General features: G+C 44.8%; 1 protein-coding gene across 4 annotated transcripts; it reads left to right on the forward strand.

The window, feature by feature from the left end:
* Positions 1-26: 26 nt before the first annotated feature.
* On the forward strand, positions 27-22,669 carry LRRC8A (leucine rich repeat containing 8 VRAC subunit A). Of its 4 annotated transcripts, none has more exons than XR_013930505.1 (5): positions 122-221; positions 1,535-1,660; positions 11,687-13,850; positions 17,126-18,822; positions 18,919-22,669. XR_013930505.1 is itself a non-coding variant. In XM_080402616.1 (5 exons), exons 4-5 carry the CDS (start codon positions 11,694-11,696, stop codon positions 17,399-17,401), a joined length of 2,433 nt encoding a protein of 810 aa, XP_080258742.1. In that variant the 5' UTR covers positions 122-221; positions 1,535-1,660; positions 7,236-7,406; positions 11,687-11,693; the 3' UTR covers positions 17,402-22,669. The 4 variants fall into 4 exon arrangements, 3 of the variants coding, with proteins under 3 accessions (XP_080258741.1, XP_080258742.1, XP_080258740.1); XM_080402616.1 differs by adding an exon at positions 7,236-7,406 and having other exon boundaries at positions 17,126-22,669; XM_080402615.1 differs by having other exon boundaries at positions 27-128; positions 17,126-22,669.
* The last annotated feature ends 68 nt before the right edge of the window (positions 22,670-22,737 follow it).

Below are 22,737 nucleotides of genomic sequence, written 5' to 3' on the forward strand. Positions count from 1 at the left end.
GTCGACCGCGCCCTGGACAAAGATGGCGGCGCGCCCCGCCCATCACGCCTGCTCCCAAGATGGCGGCGCCCTCCTCACTCGGAGCCGGCGGCGGGACGGGCTGATGGCCGCCATGCCGCGCGGGTGAGGTCAGTTCCGGGGTGGGGCTGCCGCGGTGCGGTTAGGGGCGAACAAAAGGAGCCGGAGCCGGCGTGAGGGCGGGCGGGGGTCGAGGCGGCCAGGTGGGTGCTGGTCGGTGGCCGGTTCGCACCGTGCTCCCCGCGGGGGGCGCGGCTCAGGGGGAGGGTAGCGGCAGGTGGGGCCTGAGCGCCGGGCCGCTCACCTCGCGGCGGGCGGGCGAGGTTTGCTGACTGACTCGGTGGTAATTCGCTTTTTCCGTGTCCCCGCCGCCCCTGCCCTGTCAGGCGGCCGGGGTTGGGGCGCGTCGGTGGGGGGGGGGCGGCCGGGAACCCCGTGTTTGTGGGGCGAGGTAGGGCCGTTCCGTGTGCGCTGGGCTCCCCTGCGGCCGCCCTGGCCTCCCCGGTGAGGGGGAGAAGCCGCCTGGCAGCGGCGCGGGAAGCTGGCCGGGGTGGGTTTATGCTTCACGGGGGGTGTCCGGGGCGGCGGGGCGCGCTGCGGGCCGGGGGCCGCTGCCTGGGGGGCGGCACGGAGCGGGCCGGCGGCCCTCCCCGCTGAGCGCTGCCCGTGCAGCCGTCTGCCGCAGCTAAGCTGGAGTAGCTGTGGCTGTCAGGGGGTCGCCTCAGAACCTGTCGGCTTTCCCGGTAACTCTGTAACCGGCAGGAACGCCTTGGGCGTCCACCGGCGCGGGTGGCTCCCCCCGCCCCGGGATGGCTCTTCATCTCCCCGCGTTGCTGACAGATGCCCTCTGCGGCCTGCAGGCCCCCTGCGGAGGGGGGGCTGGGCGCGCCGGAGGGCTCCCAGGGCTTGGGGCTACTCCCTTGCCTGTTTTCCCATGCCCCGTGCTGACATGCAGGAAGCAAGGAAAAAAAAAAGCGCTGTTGTAATTTTGTTGGTGGTGCTAAACTGCTGCCACGTTAAAAAGATACGTGTTGGTAGATATGTGTCGAGAGGAAAGGGGACAGGTGCTTGAATCCAGAGTGGTTAGGAATGTGATCTACGTTTTCAGATACTCCTGATAGCAACATTAAAAAAAAAAAAATCAGGCTTCTCAGACTAGAAAGTACGTAGTAAAGTCATTGATCCTTTTTCCCATTTGAAGAAAAAAAAATAAATTCAGGAGGTTAACCTGTTTAGGCTTAGGTATAATATTGACCTTCAGCATCCCCTTTGGCTGGATCTGCAACACTTGCTTTTTTTGTAATTTCTGTTGAAGATACCTTTCTCTTAAGAGTTTTACTAGGCTCTTAGAGCTCTTACCATCTTTCTGGGTACCAGGGTGTGTGTTTCTGGTTCCCAGTGACCCTCTGAGCTGTTTCTTGCTTCTTAGGTATGCTTTACCAAGCTTTTACGTGACATGGTCCCTCTGTGAACTTGATTCCTCTCTTCTTTGCTGATAATCTTCATTTAATTTCAGGGAAGCTGTTCCCATGGCGTGTGGGGAATGCAACGGTTCAGCACCCACTCAGGATCCAGCACGCAGGAACATCATCTACTTCCAGCACAGAGAACTAAAGTGCAGATAGCAGAACCCAGCTGCAGGGTAAGGGCTACAGGCCAGCTCTTGAGTGGTAAAGTAAAACCAAAAAAATAACCAGGATACTGCTTAAACATAGTTGCAAAGCACAGGGCAGTAATGAGGTGACAGATAAGGAGGAAAGGTGGTTGATCAGAGGGTGATATGAGGGGAGTGGTGGTATGCTAATTAACTTCTGTGAGCCCTTAGCTTGCAAATGAAAAAAGAACTGAGCATTGTTCAAAGTAGAATATAACTGTTATATATTCACCTGTACATTGAACTCCTGGCCACGTAAACCCTGACATCTCAATGCACTAAATGGTAAATACTTGAAGGCTGTCCAGTAAATGGTTTGGTGACCGCTTCCTAAAAGGAACGTAGCTGAGAATTAGCAAGAGCTGTTCAGTTTGGTAGGTGCGGGGGGATGTTTGTGTTGCTGTATAGGCATCTCCTAGGCAGTTTTTCACAGTGAGCTCTTAGGACTGCACAGGCTTGTCACCCGTGTGGGTGTCAATTAGGCAATGGCAGAAACTCGTTGCAAGAAACTCACTGCTTCCTTGGTGCTTCACTAGGATGGTGATGAAAGGTATTGCAGTATTCTGTGCTTATCTTCAAGATGAGAAATGTTTTGCAGGTTGGTTGTGTTCTCAGCAGTGGGATGTGTGGTATGTTGCTTCCAGGATACAAGTATCCCTAAGACTTGTCTACTGTTCTGGCAGTTCACTGACTTGCTTTTTGTACTGATCCTCTTGTGGTATTTGGAAACCCTGACTTTATTTGTGTAGATCAAAGACAAAGTGCATAAATATTTCCTTGAAGTATGCCAGAAAACATGTTAAAAGCTGATGTTTCCATGTTTGAAATGTGGAGTGCCTGAAGCCTTCTAGTGATGACTTACTGAATACTTAGTTGATTGTGTTCTAGTAAGTGCTGCAGGCATTCAGAAAGGTGGTCTGTGGTTTGGGATTCTCTGATACTATTTTTTTAACATATTTGATCTCCACTGCTTAAGTTAATAAGTTATTGCTGTGTGATTGAAACAGGCTTATTAGAGGCCTTCATGTGGTTCTTTCACATTCTAAAGGATTTTATTCAGTAAAGTACTCGGATAGGAAGTGAAACACACTTCTGGTGTTAAATTGAGCCTAATTGGTGTTTAGGAAAATGGTGGTGTGATGGTTAGGTGAGAGGTGATAGAGGACAGAGCAGATAAGTTTACGAGTTTTGTGTGGGGCTTCTTAATTGGAGGGGGAGGGATATGCATAGCTGTTGTTTTGGTAATAACTAAAAATTAACATATTTAGCTGCAGTGTGGTGAGCCTCCTTTGTGTGTTTTTTAAGTGTTTTTAAAAATAGCCTCAGTTTAGGATGTGTACACTAATGCTCTTCAAAGCATGTAGACTGTTCAGTGTATCTTGAATGCTTCCAAGCAGCTTTTCCAACCACAGCAGTTGATGTGGTGCCTGTATCTTGTATTGCAACTTGAAACCCAGTTCATATAGCTGGATTATACATGCCCCTCCTGCTGCTATGAAACTGTATTTGAAACTAAAAGCTATTCAGTCCTGACCTCACTGCTGAAATAATAGTGCTTCCTTCTCCTCGTGTACTGAGAATTGTTAACACTTGCTATAAAATTACATTGGCAATTCACAAAGCTCCTTTTGTGACAAATTTGCAAGCTGCTTCTCTAGCCACAGCCTACCTTTGTGCAGTAAAGGTGTGTACTGGACTAGTTAACAGGTTCTCCTTCAGACCCTTGGTCTTATCAGATCTTGGTGATGAAAGGTTCAGTGCCCTGTCCTTTGTTAATTGACTAATGCAGTCAGAAATTGTTCTGAGAGGGAAGTCATAGTCACTGTTTTGGAGCTTGTGGTCCTGAAGGCAAGGCTGATAGGGTATGGTGAATATGTGAGTAGGTGAATATGTACTTGCTATTTCTTTTCCTCAGACTGAGGCTGAATATTATTGTGCTGATAGGTGGTGCCTTCTTTATCTTGCTTTGCTCTCATCTGCATCCTATTTAGTCTTAACTCGCTCATCTCTTTGAGCTTGAAAACAGCTGTGGCAACACCCATGGATTTGTGCATGTTGTGACAGTCTGTCAACAATCAATTAAGATTATACTTGCTTAAGTGTGTAAAAACTTTTAAGAAATCAAGATGCTAGATTAATGTCTTGATTTCTTAATCTGTTGTTAGGTATGTCAAAGCTCTGCTCTGTCTGACGTTTCTTTAGCTGAAAACAGTTGGTTACTTGCTCTTGTATGACCCTTCTCAATGCTGGAATTAAATGTTGAAGAGCTTCCTTCTGCAGCTGATGAGGTGCTTGAAGCTTCTTCTGGTTGCTACAAGTTAATGGTGTTGCTCTGTTTATCTTAAGTAGTTACTAACAGAATTAATTCAATCATTTGCATTAGTTGGTACAAGGGATCGTTTCATAGTGTCCTGTTGGAATAAGGCAGTTGTACTTTCCCAAGACAAGCTCCAATGCCCTGTCCTTGAGGCATCTTTTTTTATGGCAAAGAGAAAATTTATTTTGTATAGGAAGCCTGTGACTGTGTACATTCAAAATTTATAAGCTGACGCGGACATTTTTCTCTGGTTTGCATCACTGTTGGAAGCCATCTGATAGTACTTAAATGTATATAGCTGTGTGACACTGACATACAGTCCCTGCACCAAGTGTCAGTGATGCTGATAACTTCAGACTGTTCAAGTCTATGCAGCTGGGGCAAAATGCTGTCTGAAGTCAGAAAATGTAGCAGGCCAAGCCAGGTCTCCAGCATGGATTGTTCTGATAGTGCAGATGTTCATCCCTGTACTTGTTAGGACAGGCTTGCTTGTGTGACGGTAAACAGGAGCTGTAGCACTAGATGGTTAAGGAAAGGATGTCAGTCTTGCATCTGACAGGAAGAGTCAACTAATGGGTGGCTGTAAAGATAGTGCTATCCATAGTGTAGGTCGATTGTTCTTTTCCATGAGCTTCAGTGAAGTTCCCTTCACTGACCCAGTCAGTTCACTTCATCTTGCACTATCTTGTGGCTTGGGTGGGGCTGAATGTTGCGTACGGCTGCTGGGTGGTTGTGTGAACACCAGCTTGCCTTGCTCTCAGTGTTGAGTTCACTGGCTGTTTCACCAAGTGAAGAGTGTCAGTTCTGGCAGCTGCTGTTCCACTACTCTATCCACTAGGCAGTCTACATGATAAATGACTTCTTAAACTTCATGTGTTTGCTCCTCTGTCTCAGAAGACATTTTGTCCCAAATAAGGGATTTTTTTTTTTTTTTCTAATGCAGAAAGAGCCTGCTGTAAGGATGATGGTTGGTCAGGGCTTTGGCACCTGGCTTCACTGCTGTTTATTTCTGAACAGCAAAGGACAAAATCACTTGAGTTGTTCTGTTTGAGGTCTTGGACTTTTCCAGTTGATCATGTGGCTGTCCTTGTGCTTGGAAGGTTTTCTGAGGGGTGCCTGAAAGCAGCTCTGTTTCAGCCTTTTTTTTTTTTTTTTTTTTCTTTTTCTTTTAATTCTAGGCCTAATAAGCATGGAGGACGAGACAGTCGGGAGATTCCCAGTCCCGTTTCTGACCAGTAAAGCTCTTACATTTCCTGGTTTTTGAACAAGGAGTTCAGTTTCATGCCCTTTAGGATTTCAGGTAGCAGCATGCTGGGGAGAAAAGCTCTGCTTTGTCGCAAACTTACTGTAACATGTTGTAGCTCGTCAATGATCAAGCTATAGTCTTAACAGCATCGAGGTTTTCCTTTCCCTTATCTACCTCTGATGCTGTCAGCACATGAACAACTCCCTCTTTCTCTGGGCTTCTGAGAGGTAAGAACTCATGTTAGCAGTGCTTGACTTCTGCTTTGCAGTCCATGATCTTAGATGGAAATCCACTGAGCATTAAGAATATGTGTAGTGGAAACTAAGCAAAATCCAACATACAATGGATCCATGCCTACTTACCTAAAACTGCCTCACTTGAAAGCTGCACACCACTAAAGGTGAGGAGAGCCTCCACGATTTCAGTTAGGCCTTGGACGTAAGGGATAGAAACTGAAATTCTTCTGCGTGTCATGATCTTGCACATACTCCTGTTTTGTCAGTAGCTCCATTAGTAACAGAATGGCCAACAGAAAGGGGGAGGAAAGAGGAGGCTGGATAAAGTAATCAGCAAATGATGAGTCAAGCTGACAAACTAGCCAGTGAAACAGAACAGTGATGTTGTTTCTGTTCACTTTGTCCTAAGCTGGGTATGCTGGCCAGCAGTTGCAGGCAGGAATTTCAAGCACTGCTCGGCCAGGTGTCTGCCAACCGTAAGTCAGTTTTAGCGTGTTTAGATTGGATGATTTTGGATAGAGGAATTGCCCAGATCAGAGGATGTTTGCTCCTACAGCAGTTGCTCTGTTAATAGCTTGGACTTGTTAAAAATTGCAGAGGTCCTGGCGTTTGTGGAAAGCCTTCATGCTCGCAGCTCTGTCAGCCTTTATCTCGTAAGGTATGTGCTGCTTTATGGTATGTCTGTCAGCCAGATACGTTTAATCTTGTTTCTGACTGGTTTTACTATTTAGGTGTGGTGTGCTCAGAATGTCCCTGTTCTTCTAACGTGAGTGATTATGTTTCTGCTCCAGGTGTGTCTAGTAAAACACAGGATTAGTACTTGGTGATGCTTATGGTTGGCTGAAGTCTGGGTAGGTTTGGCAGGCTGGTTATGTAAGTCTGAAACTGCTGTTTCTTCTGTCGTATCAGCCTGTTCAGCATTAATGGTGAGGCTGTGCTGCAGTGTAGTAGGTAGGTGCCCAGCAGGCTGAGGCAGGGATGGTTCTCTGGCAAAAGGAGTCCATGGTGGGATGCAGACGTGGATCCAGGTGAATCTGCAGGCACTGAAGGGGTATGTAGTACCTAAAGGTGGAATGTACAAAGATTTCAAGAGTGTATGTGTTTAGGCTGGATTGATCCTGCTTTGTGATAATGAGGCTTTAGCATACAGATCTTTCCCTGTACAATCTCAGATGTTGCTGCTATAAACTTTGCTGGATTGATTCTGTGTTGGATATGAACTGTAGTGCTGCTTTGGTGCAGCTGAAACCCTCAAAGCTAAAGTAATTTCTTGGGGGGCAGGGAGTGAGGGACTGCTCAGGGACTGTGGTAGCTGGGAAGGTGCTGTGGAATGCAAAAGCTGAAACACATCTGAGACATAAAACTTATTTTTTCTCCCTCAGTGTTAAATACCTAAAGCCTGCCTACTTAATTATACCCTTGGAAAAATTACTTCCTTATGGTTCTGATAAGTTGACAGAAGTTCAGGCAGAGATGTTGTGATCTAGCAGCATGTGAGAGTTTAGCAAAACCAGCTTGCGTTTAAACTTGAATAAAGCACTCATTCAAAGTCTCTGTATTGATGCCTTCCATGTGGCAAAGTTAACTATGCTGTTAGCAAATTACCTGTTTCTGAGCTCCAGCTGGAAAGTTCTGCAACTTGAGGTGTGTATGGAGGAGCTCGGATCCTTTTCCACCAAGACTGCTCTGATGCAGTGCTTCTTTCCAGTTATGTCTGTTCCTGTCTATAAAATCCTTCACTCAGTTCGTGTGTTCTTTGCTCAGCCTTCAGTGAGGCTACATGACAGAAGTGACTTCACAAATGAAGCTTCTTCACAGCAGACACTTTCCTGCTGACAAAGCATGCTGGAGTTCAACTCCTGGAAAGAGCAGAAGCTTGAAATCACTGCAGTCTGCCTACTGGTCCTGTGGAGTTTGGTCTTGATCACAAAGGAGGTAACTTTATTTTTGGCCAGCTGTCTTAATGCAAGCGTTGTTTCTAGTCTTACGCCAGAATAATATCCTCCACGTAAATCATTCTGTTCTGCTGCCTGTGTACCTGTTGTGAGAGTCTGTGTTCCAGCTACCTGCTTGTTTTCTGTGTAGTGGTTTGAATCACAGTCCTTATGGGAGGAATTCTGCTGCACAAGGGAGCATCAGGTGACAGAGATTGGCTCCTGAAATCTGACTTCTTGGAGTTAGCCTGCTGTTGTCATTGACCCCAGCAGCAAAACTGCTTGCCCTAATCCAGAAAGGACAGTGTTGCAGCAAGAGTTGCATTCTAAAATGATTACAAAAATGGAGTCCACAAAATAAAGATGACATTTGCTTCTTGATGCAGAGCCGTCTTTCAGGAACCAGAAGTGGATTGCATACATTCTGGGTGACGAGGGATGAATCTTTCCCACTTTCTCAAGTTTTTGGTGGGCAATTTTCCCTTTCACTGCAGATGCTGAGAGTAAGATTAGATAAGACATGGCAAATTCCAGCTTCTGTAAAGGTGGCCTCTAGCTTTATTGTTTTTCTGGGACTTGAACAGGGTCTCCACTGCTGCCAGGAGGAGTGGGGACTTGCTATGAATGCCCTTGTCTTCTTCCGGTGACCCTGTCATTGTTACTGGAAGGCAGGAGATTTCCTGCTCCACCCTACTGGGGGTTAATTGCTGCCACTGAGCTGTAATAACTATTATGGGACAATCAGATGTTTTTTTTTTTTTTGTAGTTGGCTTGTAGGTGCACAACGTAAAGGGAAATCTTGTACCCCATGTAACTGGTAAATAGAACTAGAGCGCCTGCTGTGCTAATTTCTTGTTGGTTTCCTTCCTAGCTACCCTGAGATACAAGTCAAAGTGGGCTCAAGGTTAATTTCTTGTGAGAAGTTAGGCATTTCCTGGATTGGGCAAAAGTCAAGTCTGCAAATGCCGTGAGACCCAATAGGACATCTTCCCTATTTCATAAGCCTACTAGAGGTAACTATGAAAGGCCTGTCAATTCCTTCAAAACTTTTCCGTTTTCCTACCAAGAGTGATGGAGTACTGGAGGGAGGAGGAAAGATCTTTGGAGAAAGAAGTGGTATCTAGGCAAGAGGAGGAAAGAGATGATTTTTTTCCTTAATCTTGGTGTGGGGTAGGATGAGTAAGGAGTTGTTTAAATTGGGAGAAGTTCTTTTATGAACAATATTGATGTTTTCACTGCATGCTGCTGAAAATAGGAGGAATAGTGTTTTACACAGCATTTATGGAGAGCAATGAATGGTATGGTAGCATTTGTGTTATCTCTTAGAAGAAGTCACAGCAAAAGCTTTCCATTGCATCTGGCAAGTGTTTAAAAAGTGTGTACTTGCTGGAAGACTGCAGCTAGAGTCTCATGGAGCCTTAGGGTGGTGTGTAGTGAGACCTCTGGATCTCGAAGCCCCTCTGCCCCAGTTAATGAGTCTGGCAGAGCCGAAACTGTGTTTACCTACAAGCGTAGTTGGATTTCAGAAGTCAAAGTTTACTGTTCTAGCAGATAAATGCAGTAGCTTTAGATGTTTCCCTTTTGCAAAGCTTTCCAGGTTTTCTGCTTGGACTGTAGAAGTGCAGGACTCTGCTCACGCAGTCTGATTACAGTGAAGGGGATGCAGAGGGTGACAGAGAGGGCATGTGTGTTCTTTTGTGGTCCTGCCCTGGCTCTCAGACCTTTCAACAGCTGAGCTTCCTAGTTTCTCTGTGAATTGTCCTGCTTTCCTAGCCTGGTGAAGTAGGGGTCCTAAAAAAACCCCAACCAAACAAGAAAAGCACAAAAAAGAATTGGGTGTATATACCCTGTTTTGTTGCTTCTGAAGAGGGAGGGAATGGATGGGTAAAGGGCCTGGGATAGTATAAGGCTTCTGTCAGTAGTGATTAAGGGTCTCTGTCAGAGGTATAGATTCTCCTGCAGAAAAGACAAATATGAAATGGGTTTTGACTTTTAATTTTCTTGTTTATGTAGACAAACTGAGGTGGCGTACATCGCCAGGAATTGATTTCAGGGAGCTGTTTAACTGCTGGCTTCGTTTTAGGTGTTCTGGAGTGCAGGGGGTGTAAAGAAAACTTCTGTACCCTGTTTTATCCTAGAGTTAGTGTTTCTGTAGTAGGCACAGACAGCTCTTCTCAAATGTATCTTGCAAATGGACTCTCTTCTCCGAGTACATCCACCTCGGGGAGAAGGAAGCTGAGGCGTGGCTGAATTACCTTTAGAGCCTTGCAGGAGGCTGGCAACAGGACTGCAGGGGGGCTCTGAACACCTTGTCGCTCCTCTGATTCTGGCTGCTCAGGTGCTGTTCACAGGTTCAGTTTTGCTTGTTCTCTCTCCTTGTGAATGTGTAATTGTCTTGCTCTGATCTGCTTGATGCAGTCGATTCTGCAGAGGCATGCCAGGCACTTTGCTAGTGCTCTGCAGCTTAACAGGATGTTCATTTCTTCTGACAGTGCTGTAGGTGGCTATTTTCATCTCTTGTTTCTGCATCCTGTGCCAGGACTGCATGAGCTTAGTGGCTGATAAATGAATAGATTTTGCCGTTCTGCCTTGTTTTACTGAACTTCTAGAACAGGTATTGTCATTTTGTCTCTCAAAATTCCGCACTAATAAAATAGTGTGTAGAGTTACCAGTCTGTCTCTTGTGATGGACTGATGTAGTATTGGAACTGGATGGGCAGAAGGACAAACAGTTCTTCAGGGATGGCTGTCGTCTTTCAATCTTGCAGCCTTCCCAAAGCAGCACTAAGTCAAAGCTGGCATTTTACCATCTATTGTTGTGAGCAGCAAACCAGGGAATAGAGTTCTGTATTTAGTGTCTCTAGGGGATGTGGTGCTTTTTGAGTTCATTAGGAAGGGATTCCTTTGCAGTTTTGTGCTGGAATTTAAATACAAACTTTAATTCTAGCAGAGTAGGTGGTGTGGGCACCCCACTTGTCCAAGAAGGCTTTTTCCCAGCCAGCGGCATATGGAAACCTGCTGTTGACCCTGCAGCCCCGTGGGACTGGTTGAGACTGTCGGTGCAAATCATATCTTATGGGTTGGAGAATTTTTGCTTTCCTTCTTTACAGTTGAATTCATGTAACTTTCAAAATGAAAGATTAGTGCTTGTCCTACTCCTGAACTTTGCTAGCAAGCATGGTGTGATATTACTGCTTTTCCACTGTCATTAGAACAAGTTACAATGACTTCATGTTCTTTCCTTGTGTTGCCTGTCATCTAGGGAAATTCTGTGAGCTCAGTTACCCGTGGATCAGTCAGGCTTCCGGGCTTTCTATGGCTTGTTGAAGAATGTGCTTGAAGTTTCATCTGGAAGCCTGAAGGACAGAACGAGCGTGGCCATAAGGCCTCTGCTTCCCAGAACCTTTTGATTTCCTTTGTGACACTTAAATCCCAGCTGAGATGAACTCTAGGTGGGAGTGGTTGGGCAGGGAAATGAATGCTTCTTTTAAGTATGTCTCCCCGTCCTCTACTTCTGAAGTGAATAAGGCAAAGAGCAGCTGTTACAGGATCTTAGTCCCGAATCTCTCAGAGGGCAAGTAACTAATCTTTCCTTGGAGAATTAATGCAAAGGGGGGAAGCCAAAACTACTTGATGTGGAAGGAAAGACCGTGGTATCAGGCAACTTTTTTGTCCAAAACAAAGAATATTTGTTTTTCCAGCTTGCTTTATTAACGTGATGTTGAGTTGCATCAGTGAAGTGGTTCTAAGAAATATAACTGTATTGTACGTAAATCCTCTTCCTTGCGCCTGCGGTTCCATAACCACACAAATGCAGAATTTTTATTTTCTAGCTCTGTAAAAACAGTAACAAAATTATGATAACTGTACTCTGTGCATGGATTAGCAGTGCTGACAAACTCATTTAATCCCTGAAATAAAATCCCTACATAAACCACTAAACTTCCAAATACTGGTCTGGCCACAGTAGTCTGTCCTGTGAGCTTTCTTCAAGTGTGAATGTCTTGCCCCGGAGCCTGCTAACGGTAAGTACCAGTTGTGGTGTTTCGTGTGTGAGAATTTATCTGCCAGGGAAGACAGCAACAAACTAACTTTGCGGCCTCAGCTGTAGCAAATTACTCACAGGAAGCCTCATTCATTTGTTTCCATATGACTTGAAACTGGGTCTCGGCTAATTCCAGCCTTGCTGTGCCAGTGCTTAACATGAGTTTCCTGGTGCCCTCTTGAAAAGCAGAACAAAACAGTTTAAGCTAGTAATGCTTGCTTCTGGTTTCCTTTCAGGTGAATCATGATTCCAGTCACTGAATTGCGCTACTTTGCTGACACTCAGCCAGCATACCGTATCCTGAAGCCATGGTGGGATGTCTTCACAGACTACATTTCTATAGTGATGCTGATGATTGCAGTGTTTGGAGGGACGCTTCAGGTCACCCAGGACAAAATGATTTGTTTGCCCTGTAAATGGGTTACCAAAGACTCTTGCAATGACTCAGTCAGAGGCTGGACAGCCACAACCCCAGAGCGTACCTACTATAACTCTAGTCTTGTTCCCTCCACTGATACAGGACCTACAGGGATCCGATATGATTTGGACCGGCACCAGTATAACTATGTGGATGCGGTGTGTTATGAGAACCGTCTTCACTGGTTTGCCAAGTATTTCCCTTATCTGGTGCTGCTACATACTCTCATTTTCCTGGCTTGTAGCAACTTCTGGTTCAAATTCCCAAGGACCAGCTCCAAGCTGGAGCATTTTGTGTCTATTTTGCTTAAGTGTTTTGACTCTCCATGGACAACAAGGGCGTTATCTGAGACAGTGGTGGAAGAGAGTGATACCAAGCCAGCATTTGGAAAAATGAATGGCTCCATGGACAAGAAATCCTCCACAGTCAGTGAGGATGTGGAAGCCACTGTTCCCATGCTGCAGAGAACAAAGTCTCGAATTGAGCAAGGGATTGTGGACCGGTCTGAGACTGGTGTCTTGGACAAAAAGGAAGGTGAACAGGCCAAAGCACTCTTTGAGAAAGTGAAGAAGTTCCGCACGCATGTGGAAGAGGGAGATATAGTTTATCGTCTGTACATGAGACAGACAATCATCAAAGTGATCAAGTTCATTCTGATAATCTGCTATACTGTTTACTATGTCAACAACATAACGTTTGATGTTGACTGTAAAGTGGATATTGAGAGCTTGACTGGCTACAGGATGTACCGCTGCGCTCATCCTTTGGCCACTCTCTTCAAAATCTTGGCGTCTTTCTATATCAGTTTGGTGATATTCTATGGCTTGATCTGCATGTACACACTCTGGTGGATGTTGAGGCGATCACTCAAGAAATACTCCTTTGAGTCCATCAGGGAGGAGAGCAGTTACAGTGACATTCCTGATGTGAAAAACGACTTTGCTTTTATGCTCCATCTGATTGATCAGTATGACCCGCTGTACTCCAAGCGCTTTGCTGTCTTTCTGTCAGAGGTGAGTGAGAACAAGCTGCGGCAGCTGAACCTCAACAATGAGTGGACTTTGGAGAAGCTGCGCCAGAGGATCACCAAGAACTCCCAGGATAAGCTGGAACTGCATCTTTTCATGTTGAGTGGCATACCTGATACAGTCTTCGACCTCATTGAGCTGGAGGTCTTGAAGCTGGAGCTTATCCCCGATGTCACTATTCCCCCAAGCATTGCTCAGCTCACCAGCCTTAAAGAACTGTGGCTTTACCACACAGCTGCCAAAATTGAGGCTCCAGCCCTTGCCTTTTTGAGGGAGAATTTGAAATCTCTGCACATCAAGTTCACAGACATCAAGGAGATTCCTCTTTGGATTTATAGCCTGAAGACACTAGAGGAGCTTCACCTGACAGGGAATTTGAGTGCTGAAAACAACCGGTACATTGTGATAGATGGGTTGAGGGAGCTGAAGAGGCTGAAGGTGTTGAGGTTGAAGAGTAACCTCACCAAGCTGCCACAGGTTGTGACAGATGTTGGTGTGCATCTTCAGAAGCTTTCAATCAACAATGAGGGCACCAAGCTTATTGTTCTCAACAGCCTTAAGAAAATGGTCAACTTGACAGAGCTTGAGCTGATCCGTTGTGACTTGGAACGCATTCCTCACTCTATCTTTAGTCTCCACAATCTGCAGGAGATAGACCTGAAGGACAATAACCTAAAGACCATTGAGGAAATCATCAGCTTTCAGCACTTACATCGTCTCACTTGCCTTAAATTGTGGTACAACCACATTGCCTACATCCCCATGCAAATAGGCAACCTAACCAATTTAGAACGCCTTTACCTGAATCGTAACAAGATAGAAAAGATCCCTACCCAGCTCTTCTATTGCCGAAAACTTCGGTATTTGGATCTCAGCCACAACAACTTGACTTCCATACCGCCAGACGTTGGACTTCTTCAAAACCTGCAGAATCTAGCTGTGACAGCCAACAGGGTAAGTGAGCAAGGAGTTGAGCCTTCTGTGTGAGTAAAGTAGCTCTGGCAGCGTGTTTTCTGTGTGATTAAACATGCTACAATGGTGTGTGGCATACTCCTAGCACTACCTTTCTTTTTAAATTCTCAAGCATTTGTTTCTCTCGGAGGGTTTTATCTAAGGCAAGACATTGCGAGTAACTCTGGGGCAAGCCTTTCTTTGCCCAGCCCTTGTTCTATAGCGTTTACTGTCTTAGCAGTGAAACTGCTTCTAAGTGCCAGTTGGAGGCTGTTTAGAGATCCTGCTTGTCAGCTGTTTCTCTGCAGTTGGAAGCTTGTAGTCTCCAGGTCGGACATCAGTTTGGGGCTTAAAATGGAGATCTGAGAAACTGTAGTCTTAATTTAGAACTAGGCACTTCAGCCTATGTACTTCAGACATGTACATGCACTATGGCAGCAGCAGTCTAAAGCATGTATGTGTGTGGCTTACAGTACTTTGCATTTCCAGGAGATACTCCATAGTTTGATCTTGTAAGCCTGTGCTTTTTGTGAGGAGTTGGATATGGACAGACTTACGAAAAAGGGTTCTTAAGCTCTCGCTCTAAAATGCACTGTCTCATTCCACAAAGGCGACTTTGGAGAGAACCAAGCAATCCTCTGCAGTGTCCTTACTGAGGGCAGAGCGAAGTAAACCAGGTCGTATCAACTGGCAGTCGGTTAGATGTGAAAGCGTGAACTGTGGCAATTCCTTGACTTTGAGGGGAGTGAATAAGATGGCACCTTGCTATGCCTCCGCATGATGGCTGTGGGGCTTCTTGTGTAATCCCGGATAGGTTAAGTCTAAGTCCTAACTGTTTAAGTGCAGGGCAAGTTAGAGGGGATAACTGAGTGCTGTGCTGCCTGATTACCGTCAGTTGTTTCTTGGCTTGTGTTGGAGGACATTTATTTACCTAAAATAACTTACCCATGTTTTTTCCTCAGTCTTTGTTCCTGTGTTTGGGAGTAAGGAAACTTCATTTACCATGTATCACAAAGATCAGCCTGGGACTGCACAGGCTGATGTGCTGAGCTCAGTGACTTGTTGGAGTCACTCATTCTGTCTGCAAATTCCTGGGAGGCTCTTTTTCTCTTGGAATTTATTACCACCTGCAGTTGCAAAAGGCTCTAACATAAGTACAAATTGCAGACAGATCTAATTAGTGGCTTCTGGGAACATGCAGTAGAATTGTTCTGGAGCAGTATGGTTTGGCTTCTCATGGGGGAAGTGCACTCAAATCAAGTGTTTAATTGCTATTGCAGTTCAGTATTACACAGGGTTCCTCAAACTCCAGCCAGCAGTTTGAAGTTAGTGTCTGAAAGTTCAAGTCTGTGTTGTACCACTGAATAGTAACAGCAGGCAAGCAGCAGCTATTCAGCTATTCCAGTTTAGTAGCTGTTTTCCCAGCACTAACTGGCCTGAATGGCTGTGCATCTGTTTGTATGGGTGTCTTAAGCTCTGGTAAACTTCATGATGTATGCACACAACATTTCCTATTAAGTTAAAAGCCAAGATATTTGGCATTTGTCAGTGGGGCTGATACGGGCAGTTTCTGAGGGATGGCATTAACCCAAAGATGAGGAACTCTTAAAGACTCCTAAGCTGCTGTTCAGAACTTGGATAATTCTGTACTGTTTGTCTTCTGGCAATTTTCTTCACGCAGCTTCCTGAGGGTTAATCTGCAGTGTCCTCTGCAGTCTTGGAGTGGAGCATCTCTTGGATGAAAAGGAGTTAAGAGGCAGCTCTGTTTTCTGCAGCACTGTGTGGTACCACCTATTTTGATGGGGGGCAGGGGGGAACAACCAACACAACAACTAACTGCTAATGCAACAGGAAGGCTAGAGCAGCCTTGCTCTGGTGTGTTCTGAAGCAAAAGGTGGTGAGGAGCCAGTGAAACAGCTGTCTATCCTCTGCAGCTGTTCGTATTCTCTGCAGGTGCCTGGGCAAGGCCACGATTACCCTGGGGCTCTGACAGCCTGGTAGGTTACAGTAGACAGTGACAGCAAGAAACACAAGGACTGGTAGGCTGGCACTTCCCAAGGCCAGGAATTCTCAAGTGTCCTCTCCTAGCTCAGCAGTCGTAGCGAATAGAGACTTCTGGAGCTGGCTGGTACTAGTGTACCATTCTAGGAAGCAGGCTGTATTATAGCACACTGCTTCCTTCCTAAACCAATACTTGTCTGTTATTTAACACTTTCAAGAGTTTGTATTCATTTGATTGCATGTTGCTGTTTGCAAAACACTCAACAGTACTAGTAACAATGACTGAATTGAACTATCTTTAATTGGTCTAGTCTCATCTTGGATTTTCCTTGGATTCCATGTCATTCAGAACCAATTAGTCTAATTTAGCCATGAATGATATCATGCATAATTTAAGTTTTAAAAAGGACATGGTTGCATTTAAAGATGAATGGTAGTCTTCAAAGTGAGACTTTGAATTAAGGGAAGAATACAGAGCTGCTACGTTTAGTTCATAGCCTAGTGTTAAACCTTGGCCATGCTGTTTTCCTAGAAATTCTTTGGGAGGACTGGACTATTAAAAGGCTTTAATGGAAATAAGCCTTATTAAATTAGTGACTCATGGATGCAAGGTGGTGGTGGTAAAGCTAACAGCTGGTGGCTTTGGATTTTTTGTTGCATTTTGGCACTGTCAAAAATACCAAACCCCACACTCACCAGCTCTGCACTTTGCAGCCTAGAAAGTTTTTGCAACATTTGAAAGCCCTACAGAAATGATGGAAGAATAGTTCCAGTTCTCAGGGCCCAGAGAGTGTACCCACGTATCCTCTGTTCTCACTACAGCAAAACTAGGAGTCCTGACTAAATCCAGCCTGCGTGGTGTTCAGTATGATACCAGCTGTACGACGGCTACTTAAAGCAAAGGAGCTGTGATCCAGTGATGGTATAAAGGGTTTGGGATGGAAAGCAGCTGATGCTGATGGGAACATGTGACAGTATAGGCCAGCTGTGTGCAGGTTTCTGGTCCTTTAATCCTGTCCTTGGTGATGTCTTCTGCTGTTATCCACCATCATTGGTGATTTCTTATAGCTAATTGCAGTGCCTGAAAGAGGAATCCGTACAGTCATGGTGTAGTGACTGTTACTTTGGGACAGTCCTTGTGGAAGGCAGGAGAGAAGTGGGCGATTTGAAAATGGGTGCTCTGTAAACCCTGAAGCATTGTTTGGGCTTGTTGGTCTCTTATGAGCGCGTGTCCATGTTTGCTGGTGACTTTGTCTGTGATTGGTTTCTTTTTTCAGATTGAGAGTCTCCCACCAGAGCTATTCCAGTGCAGGAAGCTGAGAACCTTGAACCTGGGAAACAATGTGCTGCAGTCGCTCCCGTCCCGGGTTGGAGAGCTGACAAATCTGTCGCAAATAGAGCTACGAGGGAACCGCTTGGAGTGCCTGCCTGTGGAGCTGGGAGAATGTCCTCTGCTGAAACGCAGTGGGCTTGTGGTAGAGGAGGACCTGTTCAACACGCTGCCCTTGGAAGTCAAAGAGCGGCTGTGGAGGGCAGACAAAGAGCAAGCTTGAACTCCTGAAAAAAGGGAAAAGCCTCTGACCAACTAGAAGGAAACAAAAGGCCATTCCAGTCCCCTTTTCCCCAGATCCTCCCTGTTCTCTTCTCCAATCACTACCAGACTAGCCAAGGAGTCCCTGAACAAACATGACTCTGAGGTGGCTTCTTGCCTCAGATGCAGGATGGGGGAAGCTTGGGATCAAGATGAAGATCGAGACAGATTAGTTGGCCTCTGAGCAAGGGCCAGTGGGAGTAAGAGGTGTTGCTGTTCTGGACAGGCAGTGGGGTGAGGTGGATGGTGCTGGTGAGAAGAAATGACCTTTGAATGGAGCAGAAAACAAAATGTGGGGATTACTGGCATTGCTCCAAATGGGGCTTATATGTGTCAGGGACTGAGAGTGTCCGGTGTCCTGCAAGCAAAGATCAAGAGACTAGGAAAGCTCTTGAACCTCCATCTCTGTCACACCTGGTACTGTTGTTCCCCTCTGACTCAAGAGGTTCAGTCAGCGCGGCCCTGTGGTGGGGTAGGGTAGGATACAGACAGCTGGTTTTATCTATATGCTGGCATTAGGATTTGGGGGATAAACTTACTTTGGACATCAGCTTGAATGCAGGATTATTTTTTTTACTAATTGTCTTTCCCCTTTGCACTCCACATCTTCTCCTCTGCCACTGGAGAAGGAACCGAACTCCCCAAACCCTTATCTAATAATTTAAGATTGCACTATTTTAACAGTTTCAAGTCACTTGTGCTGATGAGTAGATCATGTAGCATCCTTTTCCAGCTGAATGTGCTAGGGGCACTGACTGACCTAATTCCAGAGGTTTAGTCTGTTCTGAAATGGATGGTTATAGTGCAAGTGGGAGAAGATCTGGATAAAAAGCAGTTGGACTGTTTAATCTACTCTCCCAGAAGCATCAAGTTGCTTCAGGATCTGACTTTTAAAGTTTTTAAGCTACTTTAAAATTCTAGGTATTTTATCACGTATCAAATATGAACATACAGCTGGCCAGCGTGTCAGGGTCTGTCCTGGGGTTGGTGGTGTTACTGAAGAGGAACACCCGTGTTTTCTCTGCACCTCTGCCCCCCCCCCCCCCCCCCAAGCTGTTAGATGCTTTGCCACCGTTTTTCCTGAACACAGCCTACAGAGCTGCTTGATTGTTCTTTTCTCTTGTCCTCCTCACCTTAACAGCTGTCAGGTCCCGTTACATCTCTGGACCTAAATAAGAGGCTAATGCTGATTGAACCTGGTGCTGGAAAAGAAACGTGTCCTCCTATTTCTCCCCTTTTTCATTCCCTCAGTGTTTAGGAGCAGTATGAGAATCCTCATGGACTGAGCTCTTCTAGATCCCTGGGACAGAGCAGTCTTTATTGAAAGAAGTCTGACCTGTTTGGTATCTGACCGAACAACCGCAACCTTCTGCATTGGCAGAGGTAGATAACTTGTAACAGCTACTGATAATCATGTCCTTGAGGTGGAGTGGTTAAGGTGTGCCTACAATATACCCTAAATCTGCTCTTTTCTGTCAGAAGGAAGAGGAGGGTCATGGACCTGCAGGTCCTGGTTATAATACTCTGCATCAGACCAACAGGTTGGCTCCAAGGCGCAGTGCTGCACGCTGAGGCATGAGAAGTTTGGAGGCTTCCCATATGTACAGGAGGGAGCTGCAGCCATCTCCAGAGTGGTTCCTGTCAAGCTGCCAGTGCGTGCCCTGGCTTAGCAAATTGTGGCGATCCCTTGGATGCGGGGGTGATAAGGCACGCTGGGGCTTTCTTCATCAGATGTAATATATATATATATACACTAAACGTGCTGAAACAATGAACAATGTTAACTGGGCTCTGGATTTGTTATGTTCAGATGCTTAAATAAAGCTACATTAAAATCCAGGAGATCTGTTTATAAAACTGGTTTTAAGAAAGGTATAAATTCTGCCTCCCTGAGTCCTTTCATTATGAAAAGTTTAAACAGGCCAGGGAATAATATAATTAAATCTCTTTATGTGGGAGGCAAGGCATTAAAAGCTCTTCTTGTTTCTAACAGGGTCTTGAAATTGTGTTAGAGTTGGGGCCACGGCCGAGCGGATGGGGAAGTGCTGATGCTTAGTGGATCACACTCCTCCTATTTACATGAGCCTTTTGGATCAACAGAGAGGACAGAAGTTGCTAGGTGGGCTTAATGCTTCTTAAGTAAAGCAGGAATGGCTTCAGGCTTAGCTACAGTAATACTGTTTTCCGTGTGGGGGCTGTTTGGATGGTGAAGGAAACTTTTTTTTTTTCCCTTTTTTTCTTTTTCCTTCGTGCCAAAAGTTAGTGCTGGAGAGCAATGGCTACAGAACAGAGGTTTGAACTCATGTTTTGTATTCAAGGTCACTGAATAACTGGTCCCCAACGCATGTGTTTTAGACTAGGAAGGGCTGAAAGGGCTAAAGCACCTCACGGGACTTTCACCTAGCTTACAGGAGCAGAGATGCTTCTTCCATATGTGTAGATGACTGCTTGGACTCTTGATTCCAGGTATGGTCTTAGTTATACAAACCAAACTTTACACACCTAGGTTAACAGTTTCTATAAGCAGCTCCTGAAAGTATGCTACAGCGCTTCTAGAAGCTTGCAAGCCTCCTGAACTGCCATGTACCTTAGTGCTGAGTCCCTGGGACACGTGGGCGATGGGCTGTTCTGCTGGAGGTAGAGACTTCTGATGCAGTAACGGTTATACTCTCGCTGCTTGCCGAGTAGAGACTGCTCTATGCCTGAAGTCTACAAAGCAATTGTAAGAGAGGCCAGTATTGATTCTGCATGAGAACTTAGCTTTTTGCTGCTCTTACAATATTCCAAGCTTGATTTTTTTTAATTTTTTTTTTTTTTTTTGGTGTGGCTGCTAGGGCTTGAGATACCTTACTATGTAGCAAAATTGGGGTGAGCGGTCTAGTAACTTCTTACACCAGAAGCACAGGTGGCACAAAAATACAATGCCATTCTGGAAGGCAGCAATATGTACTATTTACTCCTGATATGTGCTCCTTGATCTTCCCTTAAATAGATACTGATTCCCAAGTATCAGTCTTGTCTGATGAAATGGAAGAAGCTTTAAAACGTCAAGGACAGGGTTTAAACCATGAGGTCCTGAACATGTTTACTGCTCAGGACTGCTGCAAAACTCAACCCACAGCAGAGTGAGTCATCCACTTCCCATACTTGCCTGGATTGCTCGGTCTGAGGGATGAGCTTACACCAACAATCCTTCCTCATTTGCAAGTATTCAATCACAGTATATTATATTTTTTCCTTTTAAGTTTTCATCAAACTGAAGTTTAGGGGTTTTATTTCCAACACTTTTATTTCCATCTATGCATGCAGAGAAATGAGTTCAACTTAAGCAGACAATCAACAGTCTGATCAGTGTCTTGTTCTCCTGGCAGGCTTTTCAAAGCAGTCTAGTAGTAGCAAACCAGACTACTAGCTGCTAAACCATACAACGACTTGAATTAAAACCAAGTGTTTCCTTAACACTTCTAAGATGAATGGGTTCTTGGAGCCCCTGTAGATCACAAGCGTGCTCATCTCATGCTAGGACGGAAGGTTAGTAAAATGGAATACTGCCTTTCCTGCTAAATACCCCAAAAAGTAGTAACTTGCAGCTAATTATTTTGAACCAGCTGAAAGGCAAGGAATACCAAGCCTGTTAAATATTGCTGTATCTCAAACTATGCACTGGAATGTTAGCTGAAGTTGTTCTTTGTTTAAGATTATTTTCTGATTTTTATTATTTGGTCCCCAGTTAATTCAGCAGCTGGAATTTACTCTGCCAGTCTGAATGGTTAAACAGCTGTTACAGGTAGCTTTCATGATGTGGTATTCTTTGGTATTAATTGTCGCTTCCTGATAATATCCTACCTCATTTTTTATTTTTTCTTATAACCATTTATATGCTCCATTTAGCTCAATCTTAATTAAATTTTTAGTGTTCATTACCATAAATAGTGCTAAGTGGCTTCCCATTGCTGAACCACACTGAGGTCCCCCTTTTTATTTTCCTCTCTAACAAACGATTCTAGGAATTTTGAGAACAATAACATATCCTTTGCCAAGGATGAGGTGTACGGAAAAAAGTTTCAAATATTATCAATTCAGCAGCTGTGACGTTGTTTCCTTAACTTTTTTCTGCTTTGGAAAGGGACTGACATTCAATTTTAAAAAAAAAATTTTTTAGTTCCCCTTCAGGGGTAACTTTTTTTTCTCATTAATGGCTGTGCCTTCTCTAGAGATACATTAATGTAACTTCTTCAGAGGCACTTGCTCCTTTGAGTGTATTTTTAATAGTCTGTGCCTGAAGCCCACTGTTCCCTCTGATTCTTTTTCTTTCAACCACAGAGAGATTTCTTAACTCCTGGCATGACTTCTCAATGACAAACAATACTGTCATACCATAAACAGTAGAGTCATCTACTCTGAAATGTTACCTAAGATAAGGCTGTGTGAATGCTAAAGACTAAAACTATTGCTTAAACTTAACTTTTTTTCCTTATTGCATTTTAAAAGGAAAAAAAAAATTCCGTACTGTCTGGCCACACAGTGGATCCTGTAGTTACACTAAGCACGTGCCAAAACAGAGTGAGTGTTCTGGCCTACCTGCATTCTAATAGTGCATGAAGCGGAGCTGGAACTGGGCAAGAAATTGTTTGACTTGGACCTTTCCCCCTCCATCCCTCTGGCTGTACTGGTAGGTTAATATTCATACTGCTTCGGCAGCATGAAATCCTCCAGAAATCTAATTTCCAAAATCCCGTTTGAAAAGGAGCTGTACTTGAATTGCTGGACCCCAACAGCAAAGGTGAATGTTGTGTGAGTTCCCACAAAAAAAGGCTTAATTCAAGATTTCTGGAGTTACCCTTCCCTTCTTCCTCCTTGGTCTCCTTTAAAGGAATTTTATTGAACAATGGGGGAAATTTTTCTAGAGGAGACTTAATGAGAAGGGGGCTAATGAACACGAGTCATATTTTACAGCTGACAAATGTGTCCATTTAAGTAAGACACTACTCGGCTTAAACATTGTTCACTCCCATTTTGTAAATGCATGAGCAGGGCTGTGGTTTGGCATCTGAGACCTGTGACTTGATGTAACATTTTGAATCATGACATTCACTTTGTGCGTGGGATTGTTTGGGCAGCTGATCAACGGCACCTCCACCTTCAGCACTGAAGGCTGCTATTGTTTTCTCTGAAAGACTTGTAAGACTGGACACTTTAACAGAATAAAGGTTTTAATTTTTAATTTGCATTTTCCTTCTCTGTCTGCTTTCTTTTTCTGTATGCAAAGGCACTTAGCTTTTCACGATCTCACTTTTC

The sequence above is a fragment of the Falco punctatus genome (assembly GCF_963210335.1).
Source record: "Falco punctatus genome assembly, chromosome: 9".
Lineage (NCBI taxonomy): Eukaryota > Metazoa > Chordata > Aves > Falconiformes > Falconidae > Falco > Falco punctatus.